The sequence below is a fragment of the Schistocerca nitens genome, chromosome 8, assembly GCF_023898315.1.
Source record: "Schistocerca nitens isolate TAMUIC-IGC-003100 chromosome 8, iqSchNite1.1, whole genome shotgun sequence".
NCBI classification, from domain to species: Eukaryota; Metazoa; Arthropoda; class Insecta; order Orthoptera; family Acrididae; genus Schistocerca; species Schistocerca nitens.
The window spans coordinates 41532752-41556528 of record NC_064621.1 but is presented as its reverse complement, the minus strand read 5'-3'; the positions used below and the strand labels follow the sequence as shown (position 1 = coordinate 41556528).

General features: G+C 44.3%; 1 protein-coding gene across 1 annotated transcript in view; it reads right to left on the bottom strand.

Annotated features, from left to right (window-relative positions):
* LOC126199061 (UDP-glucosyltransferase 2-like) overlaps window positions 1–10747 on the bottom strand; it is a 37387-nt gene extending 26640 nt beyond the window's left edge. The window contains exons 1-2 of the mRNA XM_049935772.1: window positions 10457–10747; window positions 1030–1217 (exon numbers count right to left, since the gene is read on the bottom strand). Coding sequence (XP_049791729.1) covers window positions 1030–1212 — 183 coding nt within the window. The 5' untranslated portion in view covers window positions 1213–1217; window positions 10457–10747. The remainder of the gene's footprint in view (window positions 1–1029; window positions 1218–10456) is intronic.
* Between the last annotated feature and the right edge of the window lie 13030 nt (window positions 10748–23777).

Sequence of the window (23777 nt, the reverse complement as noted above, 5' to 3'; positions counted from 1 at the left end):
TGAACGGAATGGACAGTGTTCTGAAAGGGGGGTATAAGATGAACATCAACAAAAGCAAAACGAGGATAATGGAATGTAGTCGAATTAATTTGGGTGACACTGAGGGAATTAGATTAGGAAATGAGACACTTAAAGTAGTAAAGGAGTTTTGCTATTTGGGGAGCAAAATAACTGATGATGGTCGAAGTTGAGAGGATATAAAATGTAGACTGGCAATGGCAAGAAAAGCGTTTCTGAAGAACAGAAATTTGTTAACATGGAGTATAGATTTAAATGTCAGGAAGTCGTTTCTGAAAGTATTTGTATGTAGTGTAGCCATGTAGGGAAGTGAAACGTGGACGATAAATAGTTTGGACAAGAAGAGAATAGAAGCTTTCGAAATATGGTGCTACAGAAGAATGTTGAAGATTAGGTGGGTAGATCACATAACTAATGAGGAGGTATTGAATAGAATTGGGGAGAAAAGGAGTTTGTGGCACAACGTGACCAGAAGAAGTGATCGGTTGGTAGGACATGTTCTGAGGCATCAAGGGATCATCAATTTAGTATTAGAGGGCAGCGTGGAGGGTAAAAGTCGCAGAGGGAGACCAAGAGATGAATACACTAAGCAGATTCAGAAGGATGTAGGTTGCAGTAGGTACCGGGAGATGAAGAAGCTTGCACAGGATAGAGTAGCATGGAGAGCTGCTACAAACCAGTCTCGGGACTGAAGACCACAACAACAACAACAACAACGGAGAAAATTGTGGTAGCATTGTCTAAGTCTGTGAGATAATAAGAGGGACCTCGTTAGAGAAGGGGTCCTCTTGAAGACGCCATTTAAGTAGAGAGGCCAAATACTGTACATCTTTTAAGGAATTTTTTCTGTAGTGACGATTTTCTGTTTTGTGACACCTGTAGTGAGTGGACTGTACAGAACTTGTAAATGTCCCTACGTATATGTGCCTCCTTTTACAAGAGGAGGTCTGGTCGCAATTGAGCTGCAGAAAGTTATTTCCCGACGTCGTGTTGCTGTTGTCGGCAACTCACCTGCATGGGGTCCGGCGTGATGTGTGTGACGCGGTGCCCCCTGGCCAGCAGAGCGCGGATCACGGCGTTGATGGGCAGCGCGTGGCTGACGGATGGCGTCGGCGCGACGAACAAGATGTCCGCCGACCAGCAGCCGCCCACTGCCGCCAACAGCAACAACGCAAACGCCAGGGACGAACTCATCTCGTCTGCAAAGAAAATGTTGGTTTTTTGCAATACGCTATCGAAGTGGTGGGATACGACGAACAGTGCACCAAAGTAACTAATAAATTATTTGAGGAAAGAGAGTGTACGACCAAATGCGGAGTAGAAAAGTGTAACATTGCTGTCACTTTACTGGCTCTCAAACTTTTTTTTCGGTTGGGCGAGTGGCAGTAACTGGATAAGTGCCCACAGCAAAATGTGGCTACCAATTTCACGGTAGTGTTGGTGACACCTACATCAACAGCTATTATTGGAGAGACTAACTCGAAATTGTGTCATGTTCAATTATTCTGGGTTCATTGTCACGATTTATACCGATATGATTACTGAACGGGTAACATTGCTACCTAGGCTTAATTGCAGGTTGCAATCTACCGCCTTTCAGGTTCAACAAAGTCTGATTGTCCCGTATTTCGGATCACTATTGACCAAAATTGAAAATTTTATACTGCCACATTCTACTCATTGCAAAGTTAAGTCTTACGTTAAATGTTTAACACAGTAAATCGAGTATTTATGTTACAACCGGTGTATATGTCCCGAGGCAGCGTAAATCAGAGCCCAAATTATGCAGATCGTAATAAAGTATTTGAGAATGATAGCTCTTAACGACTTCTAGCCGCCTACACACAAAATTTCATACCTTTTCTCTCGTTGAGACACCACCAGAAAATGATGAACAGGAAAAAAGTTTACTTACCTCATTTTCGCTACGCGTATAGTAAATTAATTTTTTATTACTTCTTTACTGTGAGCTTTATTACTAATGTATTTTGCAAGCAGTATCGACATATAACACTGAATGTGCTTCAAAAATAGTATCATTCTACGACACATAGTTCAGGATATGACGTAAATATTGAGGAATATTTAAAGAATGGGGCGGCGGGGGAGGGGGCGGGGACGAAGGGAGGCAGTTACTGTTTTGTACATCAAATGGTTATCGAGAAATTTATTTACATTATATATACCATTTGGTTTTCAAATGATGGCTCAGCTTCGATAAATGCTTCAGGGATTTTTTGCTACGTCAGATTTGTACGTAATCTCGAGCATTCTCAATAACTATTTGTAAGGCCTGTGTTACTTCATTTGATTGGCCGAATTGTGTAGTGGGGACGACACGAAGCCACGGAAAGTCCGTGTGGTACCAAAGATTACGTCGATGTGTATGACGGGGTAAATTTAGTAGCGATGCAGATGCCGCTAGATGGAGCGGAATAATGCTATTTATCAGTGGCATTTCAGTACCGTGGTGCTGTTTCCATGCACCACTAAAGGTCAGTTCGTGTAGTTGTTGCACATACTGATCTCGCTAGCTTCCTTGACAGAATCTCAGAATGTAGGTGTAGGGGCTACGATTTTTGTTTTGATAAACGTAATCTAAAAAAAAAGAACAGTTTTATTGAGTGAGATAATAAGCCTGGGAAGGCAATGTATTCAGTTAATTTTCCGACCACGGAAGAAAACTAAACAGATGCTGCACTCTGTAACACCCGTGGTCTCCGAGTTCCCGGAATTTGTAAAACCCGCTGTGAATGACGTGGTAGTTACATTGGTCAGTCTATACGTATAATTTCAGAACTTTATATACAGAACACATTAAAAATCGCGAGTTCAGCTAATGTGCCTTTGCCGATTACAGCGTCATAAAGAAACATGCGATGATGTTTGATGAAACGAACATCAAAAATGGTTCAAATGGCTCTGAGCACTATGGGACTCAACTGCTGAGGTCATTAGTCCCCTAGAACTTAGAACTAGTTAAACCTAACTAACCTAAGGACATCACAAACATCCATGCCCGAGGCAGGATTCGAACCTGCGACCGTAGCGGTCTTGCGGTTCCAGACTGCAGCGCCTTTAACCGCACGGCCACTTCGGCCGGCAAACGAACATCATATTCCATGCATCTGCCCACTGGCATTCTGTCATTAAAGAAGCCATCCAGATCAGACGCAGCAAAGACGTTAACTGAGACAGCGAAAATACGATTAGTTGTGCGCTTGGTACCGAAAGGCTACAGACAAATAACCTGGGTCGTCCACCATGTAACGGAATCTGCAATCGTTGACATTAAAATAATCTCTGGTACCGAATAGAAGTTCCGTGATTTCGTTACGACTCCATAACGTAATTCACCCAACTATAGACAGAATCACTCGGCCCAACGACAACTCGTGCCGATGACTACAGAAAATGCTTGAGGTGACATAAAAATAAAACGCCACAAGGGTTCTGAGAAACATTCATCCCTGAACGTTTCCCCTAGAAACTACGTTTATTAAATGACTTAGTCTCTTTTAGTCTCAAGTGTTTCTGTAACGTATTACGTAAGTTACTTTTGGCTTATTTCCACACGGTTGCACATAACCTGCTGTATAAAGGTGGGTTTGTGCCTTTAAAATTTGACGCACAGTGTCATTACCTGGTAATTTCCCTTTCCTTATACCTTCAATGTGCTCATTTCATTAGACAGGGCTCAGGTCAGTTACAGATATACGGTGGCCGCCAGCGTGTATATCAGATGTAGATGTAGATGTTGACATCATATACTTACAGAGTGAGAGGTGGGAGTCGGAATTGGGCCGAGTTCTTGGATCTAGCAGCTGGTAACGGTAGCACTCTAGCAGCCTGGTGACAAACGGAACCTAACTAGCAACTGAATACATTTCTGTGATTAGCACGGACAATTAGCAGATCGGCAACTCGCTAAGCTACTTTGTTACCATGGGGCGGAAAATAAATGTGTCGTCTAAGAAAACATCAGAGCTGCCGGAAACGCTGAGAAGGTCCGGCTGCGTTTGCCGGTTCAGCGAACTGTCACCCCGTTACCAGAGTGAAGGTCGTGTCCACAACCGACGGCGCCCACGTGTCCACAAGGTCGCCGGCGTCACGCAGCCTCGTTATAATTCCTTGTCCCGACACGCGTCACAGCAGGTTCATTCGCACTGGGTTTCACTGTTCTGATGGACTGTCGAACAGATTGTTCTCATAGAATAATACGAGCAGGCTGAAGAGAAAGCATCGTCACTCTCAGTGCAGAGAACGCCTGTCAACCACGAAAGGTATTTGGTGTCGCTTACCAGCCACGGACAGAGATAAGAGAAAGATGTTGTTTAGCCAGGTTGCAGAGTTGTTAACACACATAATTTGTATACAATAGGAAAGTTGTTCAAATCACGCCGTGGCCGAGTTGATTTAGGTCATTCGTGGTTTGTGTAAATCACGCGACGTCAATACTTGAATGATTCGCAGCTGAAGGGCAGGTAGATCTCCTTACCCACGCTTCTTCTGTTCAAATTGTTCAAATGGCTCTGAGCACTATGGGACTTAACATGTCAGGTCATCACTCCCCTAGACTTAGAACTACTTAAACCTAACTAACCTAAGGACATCACACACATCCATGCCCGAGGCAGGATTCGAACCTGTGATCGTAGCGGTCTCGCGGTTCCAGACTGTAGCGCCCAGAACCGCTCGGCCACCCCGGCCGGCTTCTCATCTCGACATCTCCGAACCTTATGTATAAACGACACAAAGGCCTATTGTAATTAACCAAAATCCTATCATATTGCAATAACCTAAAATCTGCATATATCTATTAGCAACTAGTAACTGAATTACTAACCTGTATAATATTGATTTAGAACGATAGGATAATCTTCAACAAGTAGCCATAACGTTAACTAAATGTATACCTCACTAAAAAAAATCGTAAGACCAAGAATGGGTTGTGCAACATAAACGAAAGTTGATAGGTGTGTTTCTACATCTGAAAGATTACGTTTATTCAAATTTCGCGCCAGTCGAATAAGAACGCCTCTATGTGGATACAAATCAGGTTCGCTTTAAATACACGCTGTGAAAGTTGTGAGCGTTAACTGCCTTTGAGTCCTCATCTCGTGAACTTGCGGTAGCGTTCTCGCTTCCTTCGCACGGGGTCCCGGGTTCGATTCCCCGCAGGGTTAGGGATTTTCTCTGCCTCGTGATGACTGGGTGTTGTGTGTTCTCCATCATCACTGACTCGCAAGTTGCCGAAGTGGCGCAAACTATAAAGGACTTGCAATACGGCTGCCGAACTCCCCCGCATGGTGCCTCCCGTCCAACAATGCCATACGATCATTTCAGTTTTCACTGCCTTTGAGATTGGACGTGGTGAGTTGATGTTAGTCAAGAATGCTTTTAAGGCGCGTCAATGGGTATGAACGAGGTGGAGTAACAGGGCCACGAGAACCTCGATGTCGCTTGTGCGATACTCCAGGGATATAGTCACTATACGTGGCTGCTGGCAGCTGTGGTCACAAGAATGTACGGTCTGTGGACACACACGAGCCGCTACCGAGCGGGCAGACCATCGGGCTCGGGGTGTGGCTGTGACGCCTCGCGCTGCACAGGCAGCAGCAGTTTGAGCAGCAGTTATCACCACAGTGACGCAACCATCTGTTTACAAATCGATTACTTCAAGGAGATCTCTGAGCCAGAGGCCCTGTAGTGTGCTTTCCATTGACCCAAACCAGCGCCGTTTGCGACTTCAGCGAGAGCTCGTTGGATGAAATCTGTTTCTGCCTCGGTGCCGGTAATGACCGTGTGTCGGTCAGAAGGAGGTCAGCTGAGAGCCTCGAACCAACCAATCTGCGTGCTGGACACACCGGGCCCACTCCTGCAGTTACGGTCTGGGCTGCGATTTCGCACGGCGGCGGGGGCACTCCGGTCCCTGGCTGCAAATCTGTACGTCAGTCTGGTGATTGGGCCTGTTGTGCTGGCATTCACGAACTGCATTCCTGGGGGTATTTTCCAACTGGATAATGTTTACGCACTTAGCGCTGTTGTAACACAACGTACTCTACCAAGTGCCGAAATGCTGCCTTGTACTGCTGACAAGTGCGAGAATTATAGCACAATCAGCTTAACAGCTCATGCATCGAAGCTGCTTACAAGAATAATATACAGAAGAATGGAAAAGGAAATTGAGAATGCGCTAGGTGACGATCAGTTTGGCTTTAGGAAAAGTAAAGCGACGAGAGAGGCAATTCTGACGTTACGGCTAATAATGGAAGCAAGGCTAAAGAAAAATCAGGACACTTTCATAGGATTTGTCGACCTGGAAAAAGCGTTCGACAATATACAATGGTGCAAGCTGTTCGAGATTCTGAAAAAAAGTAGGGGTAAGCTATAGGGAGAGACGGGTCATATACAATATGTACAACAACCAAGAGGGAATAATAAGAGTGGACAATCAAGAACGAAGTGCTCGTATTAAGAAGGGTGTAAGACAAGGCTGTAGCCTTTCGCTCCTACTCTTCAAACTGTACATCGAGGAAGCAATGATGGAAATAAAAGAAAGGTTCAGGAGTGGAATTAAAATACAAGGTGAAAGGATATCAATGATACGATTCGCTGATGACATTGCTATCCTGAGTGAAAGTGAAGAAGAATTAAATGATCTGCTGAACGGAATCAACAGTCTAATGAGTACACAGTATGGTTTGAGAGTAAATCGGAGAAAGACGAAGGTAATGAGAAGTAGTAGAAATGAGAACAGCGAGAAACTGAACATCAGGATTGATGGTCACGAAGTCAATGAAGGTAAGGAATTCTGCTACCTAGGCAGTAAACTAACCAATGACGGATGGAGCAAGGAGGACATCAAAAGCAGACTCGCTATGGCAAAAAAGGCATTTCTGGCCAAGAGAAGTGTACTAATATAAAATCCCGGCCTTAATTTGAGGAAGAAATTTCTCAGGATGTACGTCTGGAGTACAGCATTGTATGGTAGTGAAACATGGACTGTGGGAAAACCGGAACAGAAGAGAATCGAAGCATTTGAGATGTGGTGCTATAGACGAATGTTGAAAATTAGGTGGACTGATAAGGTAAGGAATGAGGAGGTTCTACGCAGAATCGGAGAGGAAAGGAATATGTGGAAAACACTGATAAGGAGAAGGGACAGGATGATAGGACATCTGCTAAGACATGGAGGAATGACTTCCATGGTACTAGAGAGAGCTCTAGAGGGCAAAAACTGTAGAGGAAGACAGAGATTGGAATACGTCAAGCAAATAATTGAGGACGTAGGTTGCAATGGCTACGCTGAGATGAAGAGGTTAGCACAGGAAAGGAATTTGTGGCGGGCCGCATCAAACCAGTCAGTAGACTGATGACCAAAAAGAAAAAAAAAGAAAAACTGCTCGATCACCAGATCTTTCTCCAGTCATGCACATGTGGCACGTTATCGGACCGCAGCTCCAGCTTCATCCGCAAACAATATTAAACAGTACCTGTATTGACCGACCGAGTGCAACAGGCATGGAGCTCCATCCCACAGTCTGACACCCGACGTTGGGAGATAAGCTGGTTCTGATCCGGGAGGTGGGCGGAATTTTCACTGCCAGTAAGTGGAGGAGAGGTCGTGGCGTAAAGTCCCACACATCACCAGCCTTTATGCCGATGTCCTGGATTAAATTCGAAATCTCTCTGCAGTGCCTCATGATGTGTCACACTATTGATTGTGATCCGGCCGGATAGGGACGTTAAGCTTGGCAAGCCTCCTGGTGCTACTCGAAAAAAGTAGACTGTGTACTGTCAATGTGTTTCACCATCTACCTTCTCTCCTCATTGTCATGCAACACAGACATAACACTACACTACGAGCGCATCAGTAATGGACACAGCTCTTATACAGGGTGCGTCAAAAAAATGTATACACACTTCGAACTGTCATAGACAATTTATTTCCAGTTCTACAAGGTTAAATATCTGTGAGAAAGTAATGTTATGTTTCTTCAACAGGTGGCAGCGGTGGCAACGAATTAACTGCGCCGGCCGGTGTGGCCGTGCGGTTCTAGGCGCTTCAGTCTGGTAGCGCGTGACCGCTAGGGTCGCAGGTTCGGATCCTGCCTTGGGCATGGATGTGTGTGATGTCCTTAGGTTAGTTAGTTTTAGGTAGTTCTAAGTTCTAGGGGACTGATGACCATAGATGTTAAGTCCCATAGTGCTCAGAGCCATTTGAACCATTTGAACTTTGAAGTAACTGCAACATGGCGGACGTGCGTTTGATCTTTGAAGCGTGGAAGCAGATAATTAAGTGGTACTGGAAGTTTGAGAATGTAGTTGCGGTTCGAAGACAGTGGAGAAGTGAGTATGGTACAGAACCACCTTCGAGGTTTACACGTCTACGAAACAAATTCGAAATTCATGCAACAGTGTGTGATGCGCATAAAGGTCGATCAGGGCGACCTCGTACAGCTACAAGTGATGATTCCACAACTGCAGTCTCGGAACTGTTTCAGCGTTCGCCTCAGAAATCTTCAAGGCAAGCGGCACGTGAGAGTAATGTAAGTGCTAGTAGTGTTCAAAAATGGCTCTGAGCACTATGGGACTCAACTGCTGAGGTCATCAGTCCCCTAGAACTTAGAACTACTTAAACCTAACTAACCTAAGGACATCACACTCATCCATGCCCGAGGCAGGATTCGAACCTGCGACCGTAGCAGTCGCACGGTTCCGGACTGCGCGCCTAGAACCGCGAGACCACCGCGGCCGGCGCTAGTAGTGTGCTATGCACTCTGAAGAAAGGCAAGTTTCGTGTGTACATTCCAAGGCTGGTGCAACAGCTAAGTGACGACGATCCAGATTGGAGGTTAGAATTTTGTGAATGGGTTCAGGTGATGGTGACACGTGAACCGGGATTTATGGGTAGCATAATTTGGTCTGATGAAGCCCAGTTCAAACTCAATGGAACTGTCATTGGGCACAATTGTGTGTACTGGGTTGAAGATCATCCTCACATTACAGTTGAAAAGGATGTGAATTTGCCTGGCGTAAATGTGTGGTGTGGTTTGTCTGCAAGGGGACTCATTGGGATTGTCCACTTTGAAGATACTGTTACTGGAGAAAAGTACCTAACAATGCTTGCTGAATCCATATTCCCTGCCATTCGTGCATTATACGGTAATTATGAGTTTTATTTCCAACAAAATGACGCCCCGCCGCACTATCATAGGGACGTACGAGTATACCTGGATCACAATGTGCCAGACCAGTGGATAGAACGCAGGGGACCAATCGAGTTTCCTGCACGCTCTCCAGACGTTACGCCGCTGGATATCTTCTTGTGGGGCACAGTATAAGATGAGGTGTACAAACGTAAACCACTTAACCTGGACACACTTTGGAATGAGATTCAGGCGGTGTGCACAGAAATCTCATTGGACACTTTGGTACGATGTACAGAGTCAGTGGTGACTCGTACTCAGAAATGTATTGATGCTGAAGGCCACCAGTTTGAACATTAATCACATTTGCAAAGTACATTTATTTTTACAATTGGACTTTAAGCTTTCCATTTCCAGAAATTTAACATTGCAGAGCGGGAAATAAATTTCCTATGGCGCTTCAAAGTGTGTATACATTTTTTTTTACGCACCCTGTATATTCGCAAAGAAAGGGGCCAGTGCCCGCGGATGAAGAACACCCTTTTTCGAAAGGCGAGTCAACACACCACGTAGGAGATGCCAGCCAATCATGGCAAACGACATTTACACATTTTACCGAATACATCTGGGAAACGATGCTCACATTATCACTTAGAGTACTTTAATTTTGTTCTGTTTAAGCGTTACGGTTCACTACCAACGAAAACATCAAAGTCTATAAAATCTACAACAACGAATTCCCTTTTGAATGAAAAACATACAGGATTCATTTTCATTGTTTAATATGAAAAAAAGCTATTACTGAATGTCGCTTCACCAGTGACGAACCCTTTCTCCTCGTTCGGGCTTTTACCCACAATTCATGTTCCGGAATTTAAACTGCCTCAGGTTGTAACGTAAGTACAACAACAACGATTATCTAAGCACACTGGAGATAGTTGCATTCTCAACGAAATACCCGTATCAAATTCAAATTGTTCCAGGCACTATGGGACTTAACATCTGAGGTCATCAGTCCCCTAGACTTAGAACTACTTAAACCTAACTAACCTAAGGTCATCACACACATCCATGCCCGAGGCAGGATTCGAACCTGCGACCGTAGCAGCAGCGCGGTTCCGGGCTGAAGCGCCTAGAACCGCTCGGCCACAGCGGCCGGCATACCCGTATGGGTTCCAACTTGTTCAGCATTATCACAGTTTAGACAAGTCAAGAATTTGCAAGCTGAATACGTTTTTGACAGGAAGCCATTACAGTACTCAAGTGCTGACGTGACAGATACGTACCTTGAAACGGCAGCACTGGGTCCTCTTATAGGGTGTAACGTTGTTAGCTTCCGATTCCCCAGTCGATGTCTTCTTTAACTGGAGAGAGGCAGAGTCCAGATCGACGAGGTGTAGAACCGGTCGGACCGAAACGTAATACAGACAGTCCTTAACGCGACTGTGCGGAATCCGACTCCTGCTTTCACTACTCACTACGGCCGGTATTTATAGGTCACGAAATTCTGCTGCGTCCTTCCATTACGTCAGCCGCCACGCTTCTTTGATGAAGTGACACGACAGATTCTGCACCGCGCCGAGTCGCTCCAGTGAATCAGCAAGAACCGAGCTCACGCCACGGGGATCCCAGTACCGGCGCAGAGGGGCCGGGGGGGGGGGGGGGGCGGCCACGCCCTCTGCTGGAGCCCTGAGTGGGGAGCTCGGCGTGACCGAGCCGTTTCCCTGCCTATCTGTTTTCGGACGTTGACCGGATTTGTCATTCATCTTTTAGCCACCTGCTACAACAACGTCAGAGACTTCACAGAGCATCAGAAAGCCAAATATTAATGCACTGGGTGCTTATTTTTATTTAGTCATTTACTCATCCAGAAATCATCTCACAATGATGTACGATTGTTCATCATAACACAATGAAAATAAATAGCTCAAAATATACATACACACAGAATACAGAACAGGTGGTCGGTCACGGCCTCGATGAAGGAACCACGGCAAACCTACATCAGGATTACCGGACGCAACAAACTCCAGCCTCTCGAAAACGAGTTCAGTGTCTTAACAACTGCACTGTCTTGTTCAGTTAGCCGCTATTCCACACTGTAATTTCATTTACACACACTTTGCTCCAAGTAACTTACATAACCGTATAAAAGATGGTTCTGCGGTTCAACGCTACACAGGTTAAGGACACCCACTGGTGACTCCTGGACCACTAAAGTGTTGTTGTGTACCTTGCACCAACTCCACTCTGTTCGGAAAACTGACTCTGAGCCCGGGAACGTGCAACTCTGCCCCGTGCTCGTCTTCAGTCTGCCTCAGTCTGCCTCAAGAACTAAGTCAGCATCTCACCCACCGTGATGAGCAGCGCCGGCTTTAGGGTGGGGCGACTCGGGCGGTCGCCCAGGGCGCCGGGGCCCAAGGGGCGCCACGTACTAAACGCATGTAAAAAAAAAAAATTACAATTTACAATCACCCATTTCGCGAAACTAAAATATTATTCAGTCTCATTCAACATACGTCGCTAATCTCACGAATGCGCGATGAATTCGGGGTAGCAGAAGAGAAATCATGCTGAATGCAATCTTCGTATTGTCTGCAACCATCCATGTTTGACGCGGGCTAGCACGGGCTCTACCAAAGCGCCTCTCTTATTTGTTTCAAGAACTGCAACAAGGAAGAGCCCATGCAGCCGCACCATCTCTCGTTTACAACAGAAACTACCGGGCGCTCCAAATAAAAGAAAATACAGACTGTGAAATATACATTACATTATGATTTAATTAATACGAATGTATTTATATCGAATATTTGTGACTTAATGACTCATGTACATTAATTAATAGATCATGCAATGCGTGCACTGCATTCATAGAGAATTCTCCCCTAACTTACTGAAATAATACAGCACTACACAATGTTTGTTAAACTGCATATGTTGGCAGCGCTACGATTTGCACCCGCATGTCAGTAATTGTCAGTAAGAGTCGGAGGCAGCGGTCATGTTTTCGTGGCTGAATAATTGTGAGTGAAACGAGTGTCGTGACTGTGTCAACATTTTAATTTTCTGGTAGGTGCGAAAAACATTTTTATCTTTCAGTTCAGGTTTTTTTCTAGTTACGTCTACTGATAGGTGAATTTCTTTATTTGTTATAGATCGAATATTGTGGTCGCGAAATAGAGCAGTGTCCAAGCAATAATTTGTCAAATTATTAAATCATGCCAGAAGAGATGGAAATGATTAAAAAAAAGCTTTCTGGTTCAGAAAATCGGAAAAGAAAAGCTGAAAAAGAAAGAGTTCTTGAAGAAACTAAAAAGCACATGAATATTTATAAGTACCTTAAAGGAAATTCTAAGGCAAATACTTCAGATATTGAATCAAAAGTCCATGCATCAGCAAATATTTCTTCAGACTGTGAACAATTATACACAAAAAATATACAATCACCTATTGAAGGTGATCAAATTGATCAGCGCAGTACATCTTTGCATGAATCCTCTGATATTTCTCCAAGTCAAAATCAACACATGACATCTGTGGTCGATGAAAGTATCAACGTTCCTGCAATAAAAGAATACAATGTTTCTGATGTAGGTACGTGGCCAAAAGTACTTAATGCTAGAGATATAGATCGCATTATAATATGTGGACCCTCACAAGTATGTCTAAATAACTTTCCAAAAGATGAAAATGGGCGTCATTTCTCTTCAACTCATTACACAAGAAAACTATCAAACGAAGAAACTATCAGACGACGGTGGCTAGTTTATTCTGTGTCTTTTGCTTTTGTTGTCGACTGTTTGATTTAAAGTCAACTACTAATTTGACTACCACTGTGGGTTTCAGAAATTGGAAACATTTAAGTGAAGCTCTGAAACTGCATGAAAATAGTCCTAACCACAAAAAAGCATTTACTCAATGGACTGAAGCTGAAATCAGGTTTAAAGCTGGATTAACTATTGACAAGGAAGAACAAAAGCTAATTTCTAAAGAAAGTTTACGATGGAGCAATGTGCTTCAAAGATTGATGCACATTACTTTGTATTTGGCTGAAAATAATATGGCATTCAGAGGGTTATCAGATAAATTATTTACCCCAAATAATGGAAAATTCTTAGGTCTTGCACAGTTATTGGCAAAGTTTGATCCAATCATGGAAGAGCACGTCAGACTGGTATTGAATGGTGATTTGGCTGACCATTATTGCGGCAAAAATATACAAAATGAATTAATAGAACTCATGGCATCACACGTTATGTCTACAATCGTATCCCGCATAAAGGGTTCAAAGTATTATGCAATCATAGAACAACTTTCGATAACTTTAAGATGCGCCGACATAACAGAGGATGGCGTAAGTGTAAAAGAACATTTCATCTCATTTCTGCAAATAGGTGATACAATCGGTGAAGGCCTCACAGAAAGCATTTTAAAAACATTGAGTGATCTTGACCTTAACATTAATGACTGCAGAGGACACGGCTACGATAACGGCGCGAACATGAAGGGGAAAAATAAAGGCGTCCAGAACAGAATTAAGAAGTTAAATCCACTAGCTTTTTTTGTGCCATGTGGATGCCATAGTTATAATTTGGTATTGTGTGATACGGCAAAATCATCAGTAAAATTCGTGACACTGTTCGGAATGTTACAAAAAATGTTTAATCTATTTGCTGGATCGGTAAATAGATGGAAAATTTTGACCGACCATTTGAAGATATACACCCTGAAAAATGTAAGTGACACACGCTGGGAAGCTCGAATTGATAGCGTCAAAGCGGTTCGTTATCAATTATGCGAAATGCATGACGCTTTGGTTTCCTTGGCCGATGCTACTGAACAAAGCGATGCTGCGGTGTCACACGAAGCGACAACACTAGGAGGACAATTAAAAGACTTCAGCTTCATTGTTTCTCTCGTGACATGGTATGATGTTCTGTTTCAAATTAACGTTGTGAGTAAAGCAAGTCAGTCACCCACAATCAACTTTGTCGAGTTTATGGGAATCCTTGACAAATGTTGCTCTTATTTGGAAACATATAGCCAAACAGGTTTCGAACAAGCTATTGTAACAGCAACTGAATTGGCTTCGGATCTTGAGACGCAGCCATTATTTAAACCACAAATGCGATTAAGACGTATTAAACGCAGGCCGGTTGAAGAGGCTGTTGATGATCAAATAACTGACCCAAAAAAGAAGTTTAAAGTAGAGGTTTTCAATGCACTGTTGGACACAGTGCACATATCCGTGAAAGAAAGATTTGAACAGATGCAAGAATTTTCTGCGACGTGGAGTTTCTTGTTTGACATTTTAAAAAATCAAAATAAAGAAGAACTAATACAATGCTGTTCTAAATTACAAGAAACGTTAACTGTCAACATGAAGTCAGATATTGATGGAAATTTGCTGTGCGACGAAATTTTAGGCCTGCAACACTATCTCGAAGACAGCCAGGCAAAGCCTATTGAAACCTTAAACTTCATAAAAAAGCATAATCTTCAAGAGTTATATCCCAACATCTGGATAACGTGACGTATTTTGCTAACAATACCAGTGACTGTCGCAAGCGGCGAACGCAGTTTTTCCAAACTGAAGTTGATAAAAACGTACTTGCGGTCTACAATGTCTCAAACAAGACTAACCAGTTTGGCCTCACTGTCCATTGAAAATGAAGTTGCAGAAAACCTGGACTTTGCTAATCTGATCAGAGACTTTGCCGACAGAAAAGCGAGAAAAGTAAAATTTTAGTCGTTTATAATTGTTTTTCATTAGGCGTAATATGTTTTGTGTTCAGATGACTGACAGAAAATATAGGTTTATGGCTTACAGTTATATTAAATTCAATAAAAATATGGTACCCAATTCAAAATTAGTGTTTTTTCGTTATACATATTACCTCCTATATATAAAAATCAATTGTTGTGTGTTAGTCTCACCAAAACAAAGAAATGGCTTGACCAATTTGAATAATTTTTGTTTTGTTTTGTTCGCTTTAGTACAGGGGTGCTTCAGAAAAGAAAAGAAATATTTGGGATATACGAGCCTGTTTCAACCACATTTTACGCATCTTTTCATTGTTTGGAACACGCAAAAACAATTTTCTGGAGTTGTTGTAGATGTACAGTGCAGTACTACGCAATATTTTTAGACAATTTCCCAAAACGTGAATGCCCAAACAATATATCACTGCTATACTGACTGTTACGGCAGCGACAGCAGCATGCTGGACTGACGTCACAGGCTACACAAGACTCACATGGAGCGTCTTAGCGGGCTTTCAGATTATTTGGATTTCATTTCCATTTAAAAAAATAAAATACTCAAATTTACGATGGAAAAAACCATGTTATGATCATAAGATGACGCCATTAACCACTTAAGACGATTTCTAGAAAACAGTCAAATACCGTGTTGCAAAGCACTGCCAGGTTCGCTATTTATACAATAAAGGGCGCCAACTGGACGACTCGCCCGGGGCACCTGGATGGCTAAGGCCGGCCCTGGTGATGAGTGAAGAATGACATTTTTATCATGCACTATACATCTTGGCACATAATTTTCTTGTAAAAGCATTGTATTCTGGCAGTATTTTGTAATGTAGTAATGTGACAGGTTTCATTATTAAGAGCTGCTGACGAATAATTTGTGTTGGACGATTTTATTGTCAAAGATGTAATACGTCGTTAGTCAGGACAACAAACAATGTCTCATGGTTCTCGTTTATTACAGTTTAGAGCTGAATTTACGAGGAAGATATTCTGTTGTTTCCTTGCCTACAATGACTATCTGATTCAAGACCGTAGAACTCATCCCGCCGCCAACTGCGAGTACCAACATGTGCTACAACTGTATCCCAACCGACAGGGCTGGTGGTAAGGGGAGGGGGGAGGGGGGTGCTATGGGGGCTATAGCCCCTCCCTCCCCCATGGAGTGTCATTTACACTCTATGAAATTACTTCAGAAATCTGCGAATATATTACTCCAACAGATTCAATCTTTTTTTTATAATTATGTAGCAATATAGGTTGTAATGTAATCCAAACACAAATGGTACAGATGGCTCTGAGCACTATGGGACTTAACATCTGAGGTCATCAGTCCCCTAGAACTTAGAACTACTTAAACCTAACTAACTTAAAGATATCACACACATCCATGCCCGACGCAGGATTCGAACCTGCAACCGTAGCGGTCGCGCGGTTCCAGACTGAAGCGCCAAGAACCGCTCGACCACAACGGCCGGCAATCCAAACACATTTCAACAAAAGAATAAGAGCGGCAAATAGCTTACTAACTAAACCAGAAGATATCATTTGACTTAAAACAGGCATCTTATTAGTTATTAATACACATTTTTTGCCCTGAACTCCAAAACAGTTACCAAAACTACTTTAACCAACACCAAAGTTTACCAGTTTGTCGGTAGAGGACCCCAGCTCTCCTTTTGTTAAGCCATATTCCATTCCCGCAAACCCCCTCCCCCCCATTAGCCCTTCCCCCCCCCTCCCCCCTTGACCGACTTCTAGAATCGCCCCTGCCAACCGACAAGCCTCATTCAAATGTAAAACTTAAAACGGCTGCTCCTATTTGCCTCTTCGACACGCCACTGCATCTAAAAAGTTTCATACGTCCCGGACCTACCTGTGAAGATACAGTCCGTTTTGTGTAAGAGTCCTCCAGAAAGTGCGCTCTTTTAAGCGACATCATGTCCTTCAACAAACAACAGTCGCATGTCGTGCAAATACCATTGTTAAATACTTGCAGAATGTCTCCTGTTGCACTTTTTCCTGTTCGTTAGTATTCCCACCAATCATGTTGCCACATCGTGTCCCTTAACCCCAACCCTTGTGAGAAATAACGTCTGGAAAAAGGTAGCTTTGGAGCGTAGAAGACGAGTGACACATTTAAGCCAAGAAAGGTAACAAATTTTGGTGTTGGTAATTCACGTCTTTAATGACATACGACCGTTCTTCATTTACGACGAAACTTCGTGTTCAGAGAACGAAGTGGCATCGCATTGCTTATCTCACAAATGCTGACATAATATCCATCATTTTGTTGTTAACTAGTTGGTCTCTGCTGCTTATTGCAAAGTGATTAATAGTAGATCTCTATTTGCTGTCAACTTCCAGGGAGTCAACAACAATAATGACGACCAACTTCAGCGAAAAGCCAAATTAATTGGAAATAGTGGACTATATTTCCAAACACATAATATAAATAATGACTGGTATGTCTTACCTTACGTTAGTTGCTAGTAATCCAGTAGTATTCAGCGCAACGATTTTTATGGCCAGCCTCTTAAATTGCAGTGTTGTGTCAGTATAGTTTCCGTGTTGAAACTGTAGATTGTACGTGAATGATCAGTCTCAGTAGGCGAGATGCAGTCGGTTCGATACACTTCCGTACTACCTTACGCCACAACTTTTATTCCCTGCTACCAAGGTGTCCCTTAATGGATACTCCGGATGAATTCCTTTTCAGATATTTTATCCGAGATATCGTCATATCATCATCAGGGATTCTTTCTCGTGCAGATTCTTAGTAGCACTTCCTGTCGGTTGAGTTACACCACTACTCACTTTTCAGTTCCATAATACGACTATCTTGCAGTCAGGAGGTGTGTTCCTCTTTTCTATATTTTTGGCGTATAACGTACGATTTTAGCCTTTCTTTTAGCAGTGTGAGACAATTCTATACTTTACTTTGCTCCTGCTCAACATTTTTTGTCTTATAAACAACCAGTTCACTTCAGTTACATTAATTTCTAAACGCTCTGAGCGTATACTATCTGGAAAGATGAACGTCCCCACATTGTCTGTTTAGTCTGTCCAAGTATCTACCGTTAAGTTAAAATTGATAATAACAACATAATGGTAAAAAAAGATGTCCGGCAATACATGTTCGATTCCCGGCGGGGTCAGGGATTTTCTCTGCTTCGTGATGGCTGGGTGTTGTGTGCTGTCCTTAGGTTAGTTAGGTTTAAGTAGTTCTAAGTTCTAGGGGACTGATGACCACAGCAGTTGAGTCCCATAGTGCTCAGAGCCATTTGAGCCCAATACATGTTCAACGCCATGTAGTCAAAAACAGACAAACTTGGCTGTAGTAAAATTATTAGGATTGTAGTTTAATTGCAATACGGTACAGTACAAAGAGTCCGCCTGCGCGGCCGAGTGGTCAGCACTGCTGATGACCGTGTGGGCGACCTGCCATCCATGCGCAGTGCAGTCAAGGATTCTTCGTCGTTGGGAGGCCTGGTGCGGGATGCATTCACTATGGCGAGGCCAACCGAGGAGCCGCTCGACCGAGCAGTAGCGGCTTCAAGGTCGAGAAAGCCGACAACGACCGGGAGAGCAGTGTGCCGACAACATGCCCCTCCATACCGCGTACAATGACACCATTAGAAGAGGGCGACACGGCGGTCGGTCGGACGCGACTGGCCCGTCTAGCACCATAACACGGAACTTGACATTCTTTACCTTACAGCATAAAAGATTTGTTCACATTTAACCACTATCAATTCGGGACGTTTAAAAGTCCATAGTCAGATGGCTCTAATAAACTTTTGCATTCCGGACTCACCTTGTGCTGGTTAACACTTCTATGCTCTAACACAAACAATTTTTTTTTAAATAAATAAATTTTAGTAATTCAAACCTCTCGCAACCCACAAATAAACTGAGGTAATTCAAGGTTTCCATTAGCCACAAATAACTGTCTGCGGGTGAAAAAAATGTTCAAATGTGTGTGAAATCTTATGGGACTTAACTGCTAATGCCATCAGTCACTAAGCTTACACACTACTTAACCTAAATTATCCTAAGGATAAACACACACAACCATGCCCGAGGGAGGATTCGAACCTCCGCCGAGACCAGCCGCACAGTCCATGACTGCAGCGCCGTAGACCGCTCGGCTAATCCCACGCGGCTCTGCGGGTGAACTGTAGAATAAATACTAAAGAAAGGTAATCTCCATTTACATGTTCGTTCCTGCTTTGCTTGTACAAAGGCTATAATACCTCAGACGCTTTATAGCATCCTGAGCGTGACTAATTACTGGTGATTTTGTGCAAATTTTCCTGTTAGCAATACTTTGCCAGTTCGTTTTTACGGAGATGTGTACTTGCTTGGCCATATAAAGAGCTTTTTCTTTGCTAGAAAATTTTTGAATATGGTGATTGTCCAGTCGGGTTTTTACGAAGCCGCCGTTTTATATATGTACTTGAATCTGTACAATGAGATGAAAAAGTCATGGGATACCCCCCAATACCGAGTAGGACTTCCTTCAGCCCGGCGAAGTGCAACAACCCGACCTGGCATGGAATCGACAAGAAGTCGTTGGGAGTCCCCTGCAGAAATACTCAGGCTTGCTAACTGTATCGCCGTCCGTAACAGCGCAAGTGTTGCCGGTGCAGGATTTTGTGTACGAACTGACCTCTCGATTGCATCCCATAAAAGTTAACTTGACTAGAAGAAGGGATCGGTTGGTAGGACATGTTTTGAGGCATCAAGGGATCACAAATTTAGCATTGGAGGGCAGCGTGGAGGGTAAAAATCGTAGAGGGAGACCAAGAGATCAATACACTAAGCAGATTCAGAAGGATGTAGGCTGCAGTAAGTACTGGGAGATGAAGAAGCTTGCACAGGATAGTGTAGCATGGAGAGCTGCATCAAACCAGTCTCAGGACAGAAGACCACAACAACAACAAAAGTTCGATGGATTCATGACGGGCGACCTGGGTGGACAAGTCATTTCGTCGAATTGTCCGCTAACAATTGCGGCCCAGTGAAATGGCACATTGTGATCTACAAAAATTCCGTCGTCACAACACACACCATTATGGAGCCACCACCAGCTTGCACAGTGCCCTGTTGAGAATTTCGGTCCAAGGCTTCGTGTGGTCTGCGCCACATTCGAACCCTACCATCAGCGTTCACCAACTAAAATCGGGATACATCCGACCAGGCCACAGTTTTCCAGTCGTCTAGGTTCCAGCCGATGTGGGCACGAGCACAGGGTGTGTGCTCCAGGCCGTGTCGTGCTGTTAGCGAAGGCACTCCTTTGCTGCTATAGCCCACTCGCGCCACACTTCGCAGCACTGTCCTAGCGGATATGTTCGTCGTACGTCCCACACTGATTTGTGTGGTTATTTCATATAGCGTTGCTTGTCCCTTTGCATTGACAACTTTACGCAATCTCCGCTGCTCTCGATCATTAAGTGAAGGTTCATCGACCACTACGTAGTTCGTGCTGAGAGGAGGTGCCTGAAATTTGGTATTCCCCTCAGATTCTTGACTCTGTGGATCTCGGAATACTAAATTTACTAACGATTTCCGAAACGGAATGTCCCGTGTGCCTACTCTACCTATCATTCCGCGACGAAAGTCATAATTCCCACCGTGTGGCCACAGTCACTTCGGGAACCTTTCAACATGATTCACCTTTCAACGAATAACAGATTCGTCACTGTACTGGCGTTTTATGCCTTGTGTAAACAATACCGCCGCTATCTGTATATACGCATTCCCTGACTTTTGTCACATAAAAGTATATTCGAATTTAACAAATTTTTCTCCTTCAGAAACGACTTTCTTGCCATTGCCAATCTATATTTTATATCCTCTCCTCTTTGACCCAAAGAGCAAAATTCATCAACTGCTTTTAATGTCTCATTTCCTAATCTAACCCCCTCACCATCGCTTGATATAATTCTATTACAATCCTTTACTATTGTTTTACTTTTGTTAATGTTAATCTTATTTTCTGTTTCAAAGCACTATCCATTACAGTTCAACTACACTTCGACCCACGTTGTCAACAAGGCATTGTGTAAGCTGGTGGTGCGGGCTGTGTTTACATGGAATGAATTGGATCCTCGAAATACACTCCTGGAAATTGAAATAAGAACACCGTGAATTCATTGTCCCAGGAAGGGGAAACTTTATTGACACATTCCTGGGGTCAGATACATCACATGATCACACTGACAGAACCACAGGCACATAGACACAGGCAACAGAGCATGCACAATGTCGGCACTAGTACAGTGTATATCCACCTTTCGCAGCAATGCAGGCTGCTATTCTCCCATGGAGACGATCGTAGAGATGCTGGATGTAGTCCTGTGGAACGGCTTGCCATGCCATTTCCACCTGGCGCCTCAGTTGGACCAGCGTTCGTGCTGGACGTGCAGACCGCGTGAGACGACGCTTCATCCAGTCCCAAACATGCTCAATGGGGGACAGATCCGGAGATCTTGCTGGCCAGGGTAGTTGACTTACACCTTCTAGAGCACGTTGGGTGGCACGGGATACATGCGGACGTGCATTGTCCTGTTGGAACAGCAAGTTCCCTTGCCGGTCTAGGAATGGTAGAACGATGGGTTCGATGACGGTTTGGATGTTCCGTGCACTATTCAGTGTCCCCTCGACGATCACCAGTGGTGTACGGCCAGTGTAGGAGATCGCTCCCCACACCATGATGCCGGGTGTTGGCCCTGTGTGCCTCGGTCGTATGCAGTCCTGATTGTGGCGCTCACCTGCACGGCGCCAAACACGCATACGACCATCATTGGCACCAAGGCAGAAGCGACTCTCATCGCTGAAGACGACACGTCTCCATTCGTCCTTCCATTCACGCCTGTCGCGACACCACTGGAGGCGGGCTGCACGATGTTGGGGCGTGAGCGGAAGACGGCCTAACGGTGTGCGGGACCGTAGCCCAGCTTCATGGAGACGGTTGCGAATGGTCCTCGCCGATACCCCAGGAGCAACAGTGTCCCTAATTTGTTGGGAAGTGGCGGTGCGGTCCCCTACGGCACTGCGTAGGATCCTACGGTCTTGGCGTGCATCCGTGCGTTGCTGCAGTCCGGTCCCAGGTCGACGGGCACGTGCACCTTCCGCCGACCACTGGCGACAACATCGATGTACTGTGGAGACCTCACGCCCCACGTGTTGAGCAATTCGGCGGTACGTCCACCCGGCCTCCCGCATGCCCACTATACGCCCTCGCTCAAAGTCCGTCAACTGCACATACGGTTCACGTCCACGCTGTCGCGGCATACTACCAGTGTTAAAGACTGCGATGGAGCTCCGTATGCCACGGCAAACTGGCTGACACTGACGGCGGCGGTGCACAAATGCTGCGCAGCTAGCGCCATTCGACGGCCAACACCGCGGTTCCTGGTGTGTCCGCTGTGCCGTGCGTGTGATCATTGCTTGTACAGCCCTCTCGCAGTGTCCGGAGCGAGTATGGTGGGTCTGACACACCGGTGTCAATGTGTTCTTTTTTCCATTTCCAGGAGTGTAGTTACATTCGGCTACTTTGCCACCATTTGGAGCCATCCACGGACTTCATGTTCCCAAACAACTGTGACATTTTTATTGGTGACAATGCGCCATGTCACCGGACTACAGTTGTTCACGATTGGTTTGAAGAACATTCTGGAAATTCAACCAAATTGTTTGGCCACCCAGATCGCCCCACATGAAGCCCATCGAACATTTATAGACGTAATGGAGAGGTCATTTCGTACACAAAATCCTGCACCGGCACACACTTTTCAGGAGGAATAGTTTGCTCTAAAGGAGTATGATTTTTATACGCAGGCCAGAAATCAAGAAAAAGCAAGATATTTGTCCAGCTATTAGAAAAAAAAAACAGTGCTCGTAACACATTTGTAGATCTCTAACGTCCATTTTCCCACTTTCGCAATTATGGCGGGCTATGGAGACACTGTGGGTCAGTATTTCTGCTGGGAACTTCCAGCGACATGTTGAGTCCCTATCACGTGAGGTTTCTGTACTACGCCGCGCAGTTCGACACGATATTAGGAAGTATCCCATGATATTTGTCACCTCACAGTAAGTTTAAGTGTTGGGAAATATTTTCTGAAAACATTTGTCTGGCATGTAGTTTTATGTGGGAGTGAAACGTGGACGACAAGCAGTTCAGGCAAGGAGGAAACGGGAGGTATTGAAACGTGGAGCCACAGACAAATGCTGGAGATTAGGTGGTTTAAGCACGTAACTAATGAGGAGGTCCCGAAAATAATTGGGGGAAAAGAAATTTTTAGCATAACTTGACTAATGTGAGTGCTCATTTGATAGGATACAATCTGAGACATCGAGGAATCTCAGTTTAGTACTTATGGAAAATGTAGGTGTAAAAATTGAAGAGAGAGGCCAAGACACGAGTTCAGTAAGCAGATTCAAGTGGATGTGTGCAGTAGCAGTTATTTCAGGAAGCATAGAACAGGGTGGAGTCCTGCATCAAATCAGTCTTCGGATAGAATACTAAAACAGAGAGTTGTGTGACAGGATTGGAAAGAGTAACACTGCGGCTCAAACCAAATAAGAAAGAATGAGATTCAGTTTTTTCAATCTTTCGAGCAATGTTTCAAATGGCTCTAAGCACTATGGGACTTAACATCTGAGGTCAACAGTTCCCTAGACTTAGAACTACTTAAAACCAACTAACCTAAGGACATCACACACATCCATGCACGGAGCAGGATTCGAACCTGCGACCGTAGCAGCACCGCGGTTCCGGACTGAAGCGCCTAGAACCGCTCGGTCACAGCGGCCGGCTTCGAGGTAATGGAA